The following is a 13849-nucleotide window of genomic DNA, read 5'->3' on the forward strand; positions in this document are numbered from 1 at the left end:
TGTTTCCTATCACAGGAAATGGCTGGTTTGAAATCTGTGATGAGAATTGACTAATTAGAAAGGTGTTCAATGAAGTAGGGATGGGCAAGAATACTCTGTGGACACTTGGAGTTAAGAATTTGGGGAGATGGACTTGGGTTGGAAATGTGGATTTGGGAGTCATCTACACTGAGGTGATAGGAGAAGTTAATGAGCATTTGAGAGGGGGGAAAAGTAGAAAGGAGAGAAGGCAGAGAAGTTTATTGTGTATCAAAGTCAAAAGGAGTTTAATAAGAAAAGGACAATGTCAAGAACCTTGATGGATGAGGAATGGGATAAAATGGGACTAAGTGACTTTTGGGAGGTTTAGAAATGCGGTTATAAGAGAAGCCAAATTACAGTAGTTATAAGAAGTTGTGTGTGTGTGTGTATGTGTGTGTGTGTGTGTGTGTGTGTGTGTGTGTGGTGTGTGTGTGTGTGTTCTAGTCCTTGCTTTATCTCTAACTGGTTGCTTCTCTAATGTCAAATTTCAAATGTCTAATGTCACAGAACTTTAGCCTTTCCATTTTTAAAATGAGGGGATTCCTTAGATAAACTCATCTAGAAGTTGATGGTACACATTTTCAATAAATGAAAGAGTGAATGACTAAACTACATGCATTTCCTATCAGTTCTAGAAAGAATTTCTATAGATAAGGAGAAGTGGTTAGTACCAACTGCTCACTTTAAGACGTCTTGCTGTGAAAGGAGGACTATCAGTAAGAAGCAGATTATCTAATGGAGTCAGTATTATCAAAGAAAGATTTTTAAAGAAAACAAAGGCTCTTTTGGATTATTTAAAAAATCATTTTGATCCTATAGCATGATACTTAATAATATGACAAAGTAAACAGATCCTTGCACTTAATTATTTTTACTGACATTTATTCTAGTTTTGATATTTTGTGAATTTGTATGACATGCAATTCTACTAAGTATGGACTCCTTTTCTTCCTCCCTCCCTCCCTCCCTCCCTCCCTCCCTCCCTCCCTCCCTCCCTCCCTCCCTCCCTTCCTTCCTTCCTTCCTTCCTTCCTAACTCTGGCAAGTGCTATTTTATTTAATAACTAGAGGCCTGGTGCATGAATTTGTGCATGGGTGGGGTCCTTCAGCCAGGCTGGTGATCGGGGTCCATCGGGGTTGTCTTGCCCAGTCCCGATAGGGACCAATCGGGGATGGCCCGCTGGGGAGAGGCACCACAGGAGGTTGGCTGGTGTGGGGGAGGGACCGTGGGAGGTTGACCAGCCGTGGGAGGTTGGCTGTGGGAGCACACTGACCACTAGCGGGCAGCTCCTGCATTGAGCATCTACCTCCTGGTGGTCAGTGCGTGTCATAGCTACTAGTCGACCAGTCATTTGGTGGTTCGATCGACTGGTCGCTTAGGCTTTTATGTGTATAGATGTAGCATATCCTTTTTAGAGTTTTTTCTTCCCGGTTAAATTTTTCCTCCAGAAGTTAATTTATTAACTAGAGGCCCAGTGCATGAAATTCGTGCACGGGGGTGGGTCCCTCAGCCCGGCCTGCACCCTCTCCAATCCAGGACCCCTCCGGGGATGTCTGACTGCCTCTCAGAATCCAGGACCACTGGCTCCTAACTGCTCGCCTGCCTGCCTGGTCACCCCTAACCCCTCTGCCTGCCTGCCTGATCGCCCTAATTGCTCCCCTACCGGCCTGATTGCTTCTAACTGCCTCTGCCTCGCCCCACACCCGGAACCCAGGATTCCCTCCTCTGGCCAGTTGCAGGCACCGAGGACCCGGGCTTCCCTCCCTCTGGCCTACCGCAGGCACCCAGGGCCCAGGCTGGCTTTGCCCAGGCTGTCCACAGCCGCAGAGGACCGTGGGCAGGCGGCTTTGCCTGGGCCACAGCCATGGGTGCCCGGAACCACAGGTGGGTGGCTTGTCCCTCACCCAGGCCGCAGGTGTAGGTGCAGCCACTGGTGCCTGGGACTGCAGGGCGGGCAGCTTGTCCTTCTCCCAGGCCACAGCCTGGCTGGTCCCCATTCCTCTCTTGCAAGCTCATTTGTGCCTGGCTGGTCTCCATTCCTCTCTCGTGAGCTCATTTGTGCCTGGCTGGTTCCCATTCCTCTCTCGTGAGCTCATTTGTGCCTGGCTGGTCCCCATTCCTCTCTCCCCAGTGTTGAGTGTCTGAGCCGTTATGGCGTGACAGTGTGAGGGTGTGATGGCCATTAGCATATTAGCTCTTTATTATATAGGATTGATTATAAAAGTTATTTATATTTATATTATACGTTAAAACATAGTATCTCTATATATAAAAGCCTAAGTGACTGTTCAACCGTTTAACCAGTCCCTATGATGTGCACTGACCACCAGGGGGCATATGCTCAATGCCGGAGCTGCCCCCTGGTGGTCAGCGCCACTCAGCTGACCAACGGGTGCCAGACGCTGGGCTCATGGCTGGTGAGCGCAGCTGCGGCGGCACAAGCCTCTCCTGTGGACACTCCCCTTGTGTGCCCCTCCCCCATCCAGACCGGGACCGGGATCGGTACTAGCATTGGGACTGACTGGGCATGAGCCTGTGGCCACTTCTCAGTCATGGGCGTGCTGGTATTGCCCTAGGACGGGTGCGCAGAGACTGCAGCGGAGTGGCAGTGAGCCTACTGAGTGGTGGCAGCGGCAGGTGCAGCGGGTCCGGGATGAGTGGTAGTGGCATGGCACCCGGCCTGGCCTCGGACTCTTCCCCAGCCACCTGCCGCTTCAGCACTACTATACCCCTCAGGGGATGTTGGACTGCCTGTTTCGGCCTGATCCCCACAGGCCATGCCAAGGGATCCCACCAGTGCATGAATCAGTGCACCGGGCCTCTAGTTTATAATACTTATAAATTAAATTTATTTTCTAGGGTTTACATTAACTAAGATCTATGAGGGAGGTTTTCTCAGTGAAGAGACCTTGAATTATAAAACAATTCTAGAATTTCCTGACTAACTATTCCAACTACAAATGGCTTTATGTGATATGTATCTCAGAGAAGCCATTCTTCAGAGAAGGTGAGGGCATGCTGGACATATTCTTTAATTCAACCAGAAAGACAGCTATCTTTCCTAAATCTGACAGATGAGCAAGAGGCAAATCAAAGGAGAAACAAAGAGCTTTAATACCCAGAAGTCATCATAGCATTTAAACGATTAGAATATTACTTTATTTCATAATAAATTTACAGTTGAAAAAAAGATATTTACTAAAGCCACAACATTATTCATATAGACAAAACTTTTATTGCAAAACCTTGGTACAGGAGCATTAGTAATTTTAATTCCATATGGATATAGAGATATTTAAAAAAACAGAAACAATGTATTCCAAAGGCTGTAATAGGCACAATATATATGCTTGTGTTTGGTCTGCAAGCATTATACTATAACTCAGTATATCTGATCTAAGAAGTTGCAGATTTTCATCCCTATGTACTAAAAACATACAAAAGAGTATCATACTATGTTGAAAAAGCATGTACTATCAATACTACAAAATAGGAGCAGCAAGCCAAACCAACAAACGATTCCTTGGGTTTTGGAAGAAGTAATACATTTATGGCTTTTTCATGTTTGTTTTTGAGACTGGTTAGCAAGTCTGGCAAGTGGAAAAGAAGAAAGTGGTCTATAACATAACATTAAAGACATCACTTACAAGGCATCTGATATTTAACAGGTGCATAATTAGAAAACAAAAATTGAGCTTGATCTTAGTGCAAAATTGTAAGGTAACATATCAGCTTCCACCCATCAATTTTTTGGCATAAAGACCTTTATGCAGAAAAGTAAAAGTTTTCCAAACGACAAGTGGAAATATTTAAGACAGATCATTAGACCTGACTTTTGGTTTTTAGTAACTGTAAAGAATACAGGTGTCCCAAGGACCAAGAAACTGGATATGGTCCTTTGTATGGGATTTTCTTTTGTTCTGTAAAAACATGGGTTGAAATATGTGTTCATGCTGACAGTGTATCCATGCTGATAAAGCTGAACATGTGGTAAAAATAAGAAAAAAAAAGGCAAATTTTTCAGAGCATACTATTGCTACATCATGTTGAGATTGTCTTAAAGGTAAAAATGTACATCTTAGATTCTCAAAGGTTTTATTTTCCAGCTAGCAATTAAATATAAGTGCAAAAGTGAACCATGCAATATTTTTACCTATCAGCTACTGTGCTAATGATATGAAGGGAACAGAATTCTTTTTTCCCCTTTAAATGCATAATGCTCACAAGTTATCATTGGAACTCAAGTCATACACAAAGGCAAATCATGAAGAAATGTTAAATATTTCAAAATGCCCATGAAAGCATGCCAGAAATGATGCTGTTTCTATAGCACAGAATTGTTGGAGGCCACTGCTAAAGCAGTGGGAGCGACTGCAACTTCTAGGTCTTTAACACTGCTTTTTTTGAGGGGGAGGGGGTGATACAGGTCAGGGAGTCTGGTCTCTCTGGAGGTTAACCCATAATTTCTGCAGGTTCAGTGACCAACTTGGATCCATCCCATGCAGTCTTGAATTGTTCAGGAATAGGGAATTCTCTCTGGAAAAAGGCAAGGAGAACTCAGTTATTTAAGAAGGCTTCCTTTTGCAAACAGATGAAAGGCTGATTAGTGTCATACGATGGACAAAGTCATTTTATGGAACTCAAACCTGTATCATGGAGACTTCTATGTCACATGAAGACTTGCATAGTCATGGATCAGTTTTGTGACTGTCTGCGAGTCTCATCATTAAAGCTAGGACTTATTAAGAACCAGATATATATTTTTTAATCCTCACCCAAGGATATTTTTCCATTGATTTTTAGAGGGAGTGTAAGGGAGAGGGAAAGACAGAGAGAAACACTGATGTGAGAGAAACACATTGATTGGTTGCCTCCTGCACGTGCCCTGACCAGGGCCTGGGCTGAGGAGGAGCCTGCAACTGAGGCACATGACCTTGACTGGAATCGAACCCGGCACCCTTTGGTCCACAGGCGGACACTCTATCCACTGAGCCAAACTGGACAAGAACCAGACATTTTTAAAGCACTGGATATACTAGTATGTGAACTGAGTCAATCGCCTACATCCCTGTGAGCTAGATACTGTTGAGATGCCATCTGCAGCAAACAGAGGCCTGAGAGGTTAAGCTATTATCTAGATGACGTTACTAGCAAGTAGAACAGCCAGACTTCACACCTAGATGGCCTTTCTTACCCATGACTCTCTACCAAATTCAAACATGTACAGGAATCAACTGTTAAAATGCAGATATGGATTCATAGATCTGGGGAAGAGAATGGCAATCTGCATTTCCAACAAGTTCCCAGGGGCCACTGGGCTACTCTTTGATGAAATATAAGATATGCTTTAGGTTATGCATCCATTTCTTACCCTTCATTCTGCCACCCTACTCTTCTCATTGTGAAATACATGCACACATACCACACACATACATCACACATGCAACACACACACACACACACACACACACACACACACACACACACGCAGAATAACCAAAATAAAAGTAGTTTAAACTCTCTCCTTTCCCCAGAGAGGTTCTCCAGTCATTTCAGAAGAGGATGAAAAAGGAAGGTGAGGAGTAGTCGTCCTTGGCCCCAGCTTCTGTGGCCTTCCTGGACTTCCTGTACACACAGCATTGCTGAAACCACACTGTCTGATAGTGGATGCCTGTGCTCACCATTGGTGAGATGTGAAGTTTCATGGGATACACCATGAGCCCATATCTTCCTAGATGTAGGATCCAACTATTTCCTCTGGAAGAAGCTATTTATTTATTTATTTATTTATTTATTTATTTATTTATTTATTTTAAAGCAGTGGTTCTCAACCTTCCTAATGCCGTGACCCTTTAATACAGTTCCTCATGTTGTGGTGACCTCCAATCTCACGGTTACAAATTGAAGATAATTAAAGCATAGTGATTAATCACAAAAACAATATGTAATTACTAGAGGCCCAGTGCACAAAAATTTGTGCACTCAGGAGGGTCCCTCAGCCAGGCCTGTGCCCTCTTGCAGTCTGGGACTCCTCAGGGGATGTCCACCTGCTGCCTTAGGCCCACTCCCTGGGGAATCAGGCCTAAGCTGGCAATCAGACATCCCTCTGGCAGCCCGGGAGCCCTTGGGGGATGTCCATTTGCCAGCGGGGAGCAGACCTAAGCTGCAATCAGACATCCTTAGCGCTGCTGAGGAGGAGGGAGAGGCTCCCGCCACTACCGCTGTGCTGGCAGCTGTCAGCCTGGCTTGTGGCTGAGCAGAGCTCCCCCTGTGGGAGCATACTGACCACCAGGGGGCAGCTCCTGCATTGAGTGTCTGCCCCCTGGTGGTCAGTGTGTGTCATAGTGACCAGTCATTCCCAGTCGTTCTGCTGTTATGGTCAATTTGTATATTACCCTTTTATTATATAGGATATATGTGTTTCCCGATGGTCTTAAGCGACACCTGTAAAGAGTCGTTTGACCCCCAAAGGGGTCACGACCCACAGGTTGAGAACCACTGTTTTAAAGGGAAGGTCCTTTCTATAGTGAGTGATGAATTCTTCTTGAGTGAAATCTGCAATGTAAATTTTGATGAAGCAAAGAAGCCACAATCTTAATGACCTTGTGTTTGTGTGTGTGTGTGTGTGTGTGTGTGTGTGTGTGTGTGTGTGTATAGCCAATACCCCTTCTGGGGCTCTTCTTGATGAGTAAAAGAATACTACTCTGGGGTGAAGGCACCTCTTTGATAATAACTGCACTGCAGCTGTTCCAAACTTTTTTGGGGGTGTAAAGTGAGAGTGATATGATGACAGATTTCTCTTGGGATGAATCATTGCTTCCATCCATTGCCAGATGACAGTGCCCACAGCAGGACTTCTGTATTGCTCTCTATGACCTCCACCTGGAAAATGCATGAAGACGGCCTAGGACAGAGGGCACAAGGTAATTTAGGAAGAGAGGGAAGACTACATTTTCATGTTCAGGTTTTGACCTGTACTCATTCTTTATATCAGTGGATCCCACTCTTGGCTCCATACTGAAATTATCTGGGAAGCTTTAACGAATACAGATGTCTGGATCCCATGCCCATGAATTGTAGCTTAATTACTATGGAGTGCTCATCCAAACCCAATGCTTTTCGTAGCAGATCCAGTCCCCATGCAACTGAGCCTTCTGCTTAAATAGCTGCAAAGGCCAGGCCTCACCCTCATTTTTGGCTCGCTTCTCTGGGGCCATTCTTTAGTGGCTATAGCACTTCAGTAGTTTGTTTTAGGTGGAGAACATGCAAGGAGCCTCCTCTAGCCCAGGGTTAGGCTGTCCATAGACCTAGCAAAGTGCTGGCAGAGTCTTGTTTTTTACACTTAAATGATGAACTATGAGCTGCAATATGTAGGTGTGTCTGGGTAGTGCTGGAGAACTTACTGAGAACTGGGGAAAGGAGACATTAGCAGGCATTGGTCCTGTCCATACTTAGAAAACATTCTTGAGTTCAAATAGTCCATAACATTCATTTCTAGTTTTGGTTTACATGATTAATATATAAAGAATACTACCATGTTTTAGTGACCTCATCATTGTGTTGAGGCTATATTGCCAATAATCACTCTTCTTGTCTCAGTAGCCTGGCTTGTGAAAGCACATGGAATTGGTAGGTGGATTGGGATTTGAATTTTGCAGAAGAGCAGGATTATATTTACTACTAGAGGCCCAGTGCACGAAATTCGGGAGCCCTCAGGGTATGTCTGACTGATGTCTTAGGCCCACTCCTCAGAGGGAGAGGGCTTAAGCCTTCAGTCGGACATCCTTAGCGCTGCTGCGGAGGTGGGAGAGGCTCCTGCCACTGCCCTTGCGCTCGCCAGCCATGAGCCTGGCTTCTGGCTAAGCGGCGCTCCCCTTGTGGGAGTGCCACCCGGGAGCAGCTCTTGCATTGAGCGTCTGCTCCCTGGTGGTTAGTGTGTGTCATAGCAACCGGTTGTTCCGCCATTCGGTCTATTTGCATATTAGCCTTTTATTATATAGGATGAGCCAAGTGTCTGCATGGACGTTTTGGACAGGATCAAACGCCTTGCAAGGAAAGGACATGAGAACAGTCATGTTGTCTAAGGAGATTAACCCAAGTGCTGACAGTGGTGTAGATAGTTGGTTGATTGACCCACAGGTTGATGGGGGCCTCTACATCCAAACGTGTGCCAGCTATGTCATGTTTTCTCCCACCCTCCCTGCTTCACTGCACCCTCACACAGTTAGAATCAGAGGGAACAATCTCAGAAGTAATAACTAGTGGGAAGCAGTACTTGCTTCCAAACAGTAACAACTGGCAGTCCACCACACTGGGGATGCAGAGAATATACTTCTTTATACTTCCTTGGCAATGTGTGAGGATATCCACACACTTCTGTCAGAGGCTGCTCTGTCGGGGAGAGGAGGCAAAGAAAATAAATGGTGGCAAAACCACGCAGGCTAGTGTTGCTCTGAGGGTTGCTGGGTACACTGTTGGCTTATTAAAATACAGATTCTCAGCTCCAAGTCTCCCAAATCCCTTTTGGGAGCAGGCATTTTCATGAAGTTTCCTAGCGAATTCGTGTGCTGAGTTTGAGAACCTCCCGCATAAGAATAATGACATACTTTGGTCTACTTATTGTTACTGCTCCCCCTCCGCTTTTCCCCCAAAGCATTTCTCCCTCGTTTCTGTTTGCCTCCGCCATAGCAAAGGACAATATTTACTCCTAACTAATATGGACTCCGATGTATGCTGTACAGTTTGATAAAAGCTAGCCCATTAAGCTAATGATTAGTGAACTGCCTTGAGTCACACATTTAGGAGTGAGCGTAGTCAAGGAAATTAAGAGGGGAAAATATATGGATTATAAATTAGGCAGCTAATTATGTAAAGGCAACTCTCGGAATGCCTTTCCTGTCTGTGAATGAGGCTACAAATGAAGCTCATAGATTGGAACCTAATTGAATCAATCTCAAAGAAGGTTAACGATAAAGGCTCCAGAACAATTCTTTAGTCTTTTGAAAGTTACTTACATAATCACCGTCCTGAGGGATAAGTATATTCATTTCAGATGACTTGGCACTCACTATCTCACAGTCTAATGCATCTTCACTGAGGTATATGTGGCAGCCTTCTGTCTTATTAATGGAAATTGTTGGCACTTTCCCCATGACCTGAAATAGAAAAAAAATAATCTAAGCAAAGAAATAAAGATTACAGTATCCCCAAATAAATACAACACATAGGCCTAACCAAGCATTAGGAATAGCAGGGTCAGAGCTGGAGGCTGGTTAAAGGTGCGGTCTCCAGGCTGAATTGGTGGTTGTCATTTGGGGACAGAATGAAAGGACCACACAAGGGGATTGTCAAACCTCAGGGTCTCTTTCCTGAGACAAAATAAAGGGATAATTTGAAAACAGCAGCTAAGTGTTGAGGAAAAAGTCTCACACCCCTGTTAGTGGATTTGAAACATATATTTGATTTCATGATAAAAAGTAACAAGATGCATTGCCTTTATGTGCTTAAAATTTTAGTTTTGACAAATCTCTGTAAAAGTTGGATTAAAAACAAGTGCTAATATTGTCATTTAAGAGCAAAGAAATTATTCTTGTAATTGAGATTTCTCCTGAACCTAAATAAGAAACACTACAATTCTTTTCACATAAGTCCTTTGCTAGATAAAAATCTCACTGGCTGAATACGAAGCTTAAATGAGAGAATGAGGGTCTAGGTATTTTGAAATGTATTCATTTCAGGAGTGAAAACTGGAGACTTCGTTCAAGCCACTCATTGTATAGGTAAAAGGGACCATACACAAGAGGAGGAGATGCTTTGTATTGTTTACAAAAATCTAAGTGCTATAAAAATTCCTATCAGCCTTAAATGTCTCTTTTACCAGTCAGTTTTCAGACGTCCCCCCCAAATCTCTATAGGGGTAGACTGTTCCCCCAAATGACCATATTACATCTCTATAATTTTCCTTTTTGTAATGGTAATTGAAGCGATAAAGACATCTCCTCTTTCCCCCTGAAGAAAAGACTGGATTGCAAACCAAAGGAGCAACTCCTGTTGATAGTGCAGGTGATGTAAAGAATTCCTTTGGGGGAGTCTAGCCAGGTCACCACACTTCTCTGTTTTCTCCTCTCTCCACAGAAACTGGACACTGATTTGGATTTGAGCCCCAGGCAAAAGAAAAAAAAAGAGAGAAAGGCAGAGGTAGTTCAAGGTCAGGTAAGCACAGGGCTTTGCCATAAATAAAATAGAATAATAATACATATATCTATATTTCAAAAATGTGTCAGCAATAATGTTTTGGCAATCTAGACTTGTGTATTTTATAATGCTGACGAGCATACACGTACTGACCAGAACTGTACGAATAGCAAAGGAATAAATTGCCAGTGAGTCGTAGGTGGTTTGTTTATGAGACCGAGTGAGGCCAGCACATTATGCTAATATACTGTATTTATATATTGCTATACTAGTGTTATGTTAATAATGCTGAAACGCCCTGAAAACCTGAAAAGCAATAGTAGAATTTAAGAAATAGCCCCGATATGGTAGGAATTGTCATTTCCACAGCATTTTGGTCGATACTGTAGAGAGTAGGTTATACACACGCCCTTCCCCCTGGTAGTCTGTGAACACTTGAGAACAGAGATTGCTTCTTATCAGAACTGGGCCAAAGAGTAGCTCCTCTGCTGAGTGGCAGGTGACATGTGACCATGCCCAGGCCAGCACTCCAGCATTTAATACATGTTTCTGGATGAGTTTTGCTTTTCAAAAATTTATTTCTCCATAAAAGTTTCCAAAATTTCCATGGAGTACCCTAGTCTCTTCTCTCATAACATGCACTCTTTTCTGGGATAGTTTGCCAAAACTAGAATTGCTGGATCAAATCAGATTAACTTTGGTCCATGCCCTTTTCTCCCTTTCAATCTTTTTAACAATATTCAGGTAAAATCTGCAAACATAACATTCACCTAGTCTAAGCGTACAATTTAATTATATTTAGTGAATTTACAGACTAGTGCAACCATCACTTCCATTCAGTTTTAGGCCATTTCCATCATCCCCCCAAATAACCCTGGTGCCCATTTACAGTCAATCCCTGTCCTCACCCCAGGAAACCACTAATCTGCTTTCTGTCTCTCTTGTGTCCAGGCCCTTTTAAAACAACATAGTAAATGTATTAAATAGATAATGACATTCACTTGGTTTGAACACTCAAAAGTTCAGAAAGCATTCAGTAAAATGTGTCTTGTCTCTGAATTACAGATAACATGGCTTACCCTTCCACATTATTTTTAGAAATCCTGACCATATCCTTAAAAAATTATGATATATTTTAAACATAGAAGGAATCTTGTAAAAATATATAAATATGGATATGCCTGCCAAACAGCTTTATCAGAGTTGAACATTTGGCTTATTTGCCTTTTTTAGGACTGTAATCTTACAATATCTTTGAAGATTACCACCCACCACCTCATTCACCAACCTTTTTCTCCCCCCAGATGTAACTAACTCTTCTGAATTCTGTGTTTATATAACCTTCTGTGTTTGTCCCTTGAGTAAAGTGACTTTGAGCCCTCATAAGCATAATTAACATGTGCGTATTGTTTTGCATGTTTTCAATCTTTATGTAAAGGGACACGTTGCCAATGTCTGATTCTGTAACTTGCATTTATTGCTCATTGTTGCTTTTGAGATTTATGTTTCTATACATGTAACTATAGTTCATACATTTTAACTACTGTACAATATTCTATTAGTGGAATTTATTTATTCACTCACCAGTTGGTGGACATTTAAATTGTTTTTTTTAAAAAATATATTTTATTGAATTTTTACAGAGAGGAAGGAAGAGGGATAGAGAGTTAGAAGCATCGATGAGAGAGAAACATCGATCAGCTGCCTCCTGCACACCCCCTACTGGGGATGTGCCTGCAACCAAGACACATGCTCTTGGCCGGAATGGAACCTGGGACCCTTCAGTCCACAGGCCGATGCTCTATCCACTGAGCCAAACCGGTTAGGGCTAAATTGTTTTTTTTTATTGTCATGCATGATACTGCAATAAACATTTTTACACATCTCACGGATGTATGTCGTAGAGCTTCTTTAGTGCAAAAACCTAAGAGTGAAGTTGATCGGGCACAGGCTATGAATGTCTTTGACTTTATTAGATGGTGCCAATTTACTCTGCACCGTGAGTGGGATAGATTTATTCTCCTAACACCAGGGTATCAGAGGTCCCATTGTTGCACTTCTTTAACAACCTTTGTACCATGAGGCTTTAATATACCACAGTCCGTAAGCTCACAGTTGTGACATACATGAGCTTCAGCTAATATGTCCCTTGTAAAGACAGCCTGAAAGCAAAACTTTTGAGTGTGAAAAGATATATGTAATTATAGTACTAATTTGTATTCCTATTTCTGTTAAGTGGGTCATGAATATTTTCATATATTTATAAAAAATTCAGTTTTTTTCTTCTCTGTATTGCCTTAATATTATTTGCCCATTTTTCTATTGGGTTATTGTTTTTTTTTCTCATAATGATTTGTGTTAAGTTCTTTATAAATTCTGGTTATAATCCTTTTTGATTATCTACAAGTGTCATTTTTCCACCCATGGCTTATCTTTTAGCTTTGTGTCTGATGTCTTTTACTATATAATTTTGAATTTAATGTAGAGTCATCTGTCCTTTTCTTTGCAGTTTGTGTTTATTGACCCCAAAAGCAACAAATGAACAAATAAAACAAACAAAGAAAGAGACAGACAAGAGGATGATGCTTACCAGAGGAGAAAAAGGCTGGAGAGATGGTGAAAAGGGTAAAGGGGGTCACATATATAGTGACAGAAGGAGATTAGGTTTTGGGTGGTGAACAAACCATGGAGTATACAGATGTTATATTATAAAGTTGTACCTCTGAAATTTATATTAATGTTATTATCCAACATTACTGCAATACATTTAATAAAAAATGTTTTTAAAGTGTCAGTGATGAAAAGCCCAGTAAAACAAGAAAGATCTATAAAACTAGAACAAAATTTTAACAAACATTATTAGGAAATATCAGATAATAAGGGGTAATTAGCAATATGAAAAGAGTGTAATCAAAGAAATAAGTTATACTTGGCCAAAGGTAAGAAGTCCTTTAACTTTTTGCATAGTATAAAAGCCCATTCAGCTAAATCAAAATTATTAAAGGGATGCAGATTTTCTCCTGTTTTGCAAATTCAATTTCAACCCTATTTTCCAGGTTGTATATCTGATCTCATTGACTCTTCAGAAAACACCTCTCTCCCCACCCCTGCTTTTCCTCAGAATCAATAGTTTCCTGAGGGGAAAGATTGTCTTCAGGATGGCGTTATTATGTTTGGAGAATCTCTTGGTATTTTTTGTTCATTCATTAGTTGATTCATTTAAATCTCTCTTTTTTTTATATATATTTTTTATTGATTAAGATATTACATATGTGTCCTTGTCCCCACGTTACCCTCTACCCCTCCCCCCCCCCCCGCTCATGCCCTCACCCCCCCGTTGTCCATGTCCATTGATTAGGCCTATATGCTTGCATATAAGTCCTTTGGTTGATCTTTCCCCCTTACCCCCACCCTTCCCTACCTTCCCTCCAAGTCCCGACAGTCATCAGCTTATGTTGTTCATTATATTCCACAAATGAGTGAGATCATGTGGTATTTATCCGCTCTCCAGTTCCATCCATGCTGTGGCAAATGGTCAGAGTTCCTTTTTCTTCTTCCTCTTCTTAAAGAATACCTTTCAGCATTTCATATAATGCTGGTTTGGTGGTGATGAACTCCTTTAGCTTTTTCTTAT

General features: G+C 42.1%; 1 protein-coding gene across 1 annotated transcript in view; it reads right to left on the reverse strand.

The window, feature by feature from the left end:
* Positions 1-3113: 3113 nt before the first annotated feature.
* CAP2 (cyclase associated actin cytoskeleton regulatory protein 2) overlaps positions 3114-13849 on the reverse strand; it is a 149793-nt gene continuing 139057 nt past the window's right edge. Inside the window, exons 12-13 of the mRNA XM_036351357.1 lie at positions 9036-9176; positions 3114-4557 (exon numbers count right to left, since the gene is read on the reverse strand). Of these exons, the coding sequence (XP_036207250.1) occupies positions 4474-4557; positions 9036-9176 (225 nt within the window). The 3' untranslated portion in view covers positions 3114-4473. The remainder of the gene's footprint in view (positions 4558-9035; positions 9177-13849) is intronic.

This window comes from Myotis myotis, unplaced genomic scaffold, assembly GCF_014108235.1.
Source record: "Myotis myotis isolate mMyoMyo1 unplaced genomic scaffold, mMyoMyo1.p scaffold_m19_p_2, whole genome shotgun sequence".
NCBI classification, from domain to species: domain Eukaryota; kingdom Metazoa; phylum Chordata; class Mammalia; order Chiroptera; family Vespertilionidae; genus Myotis; species Myotis myotis.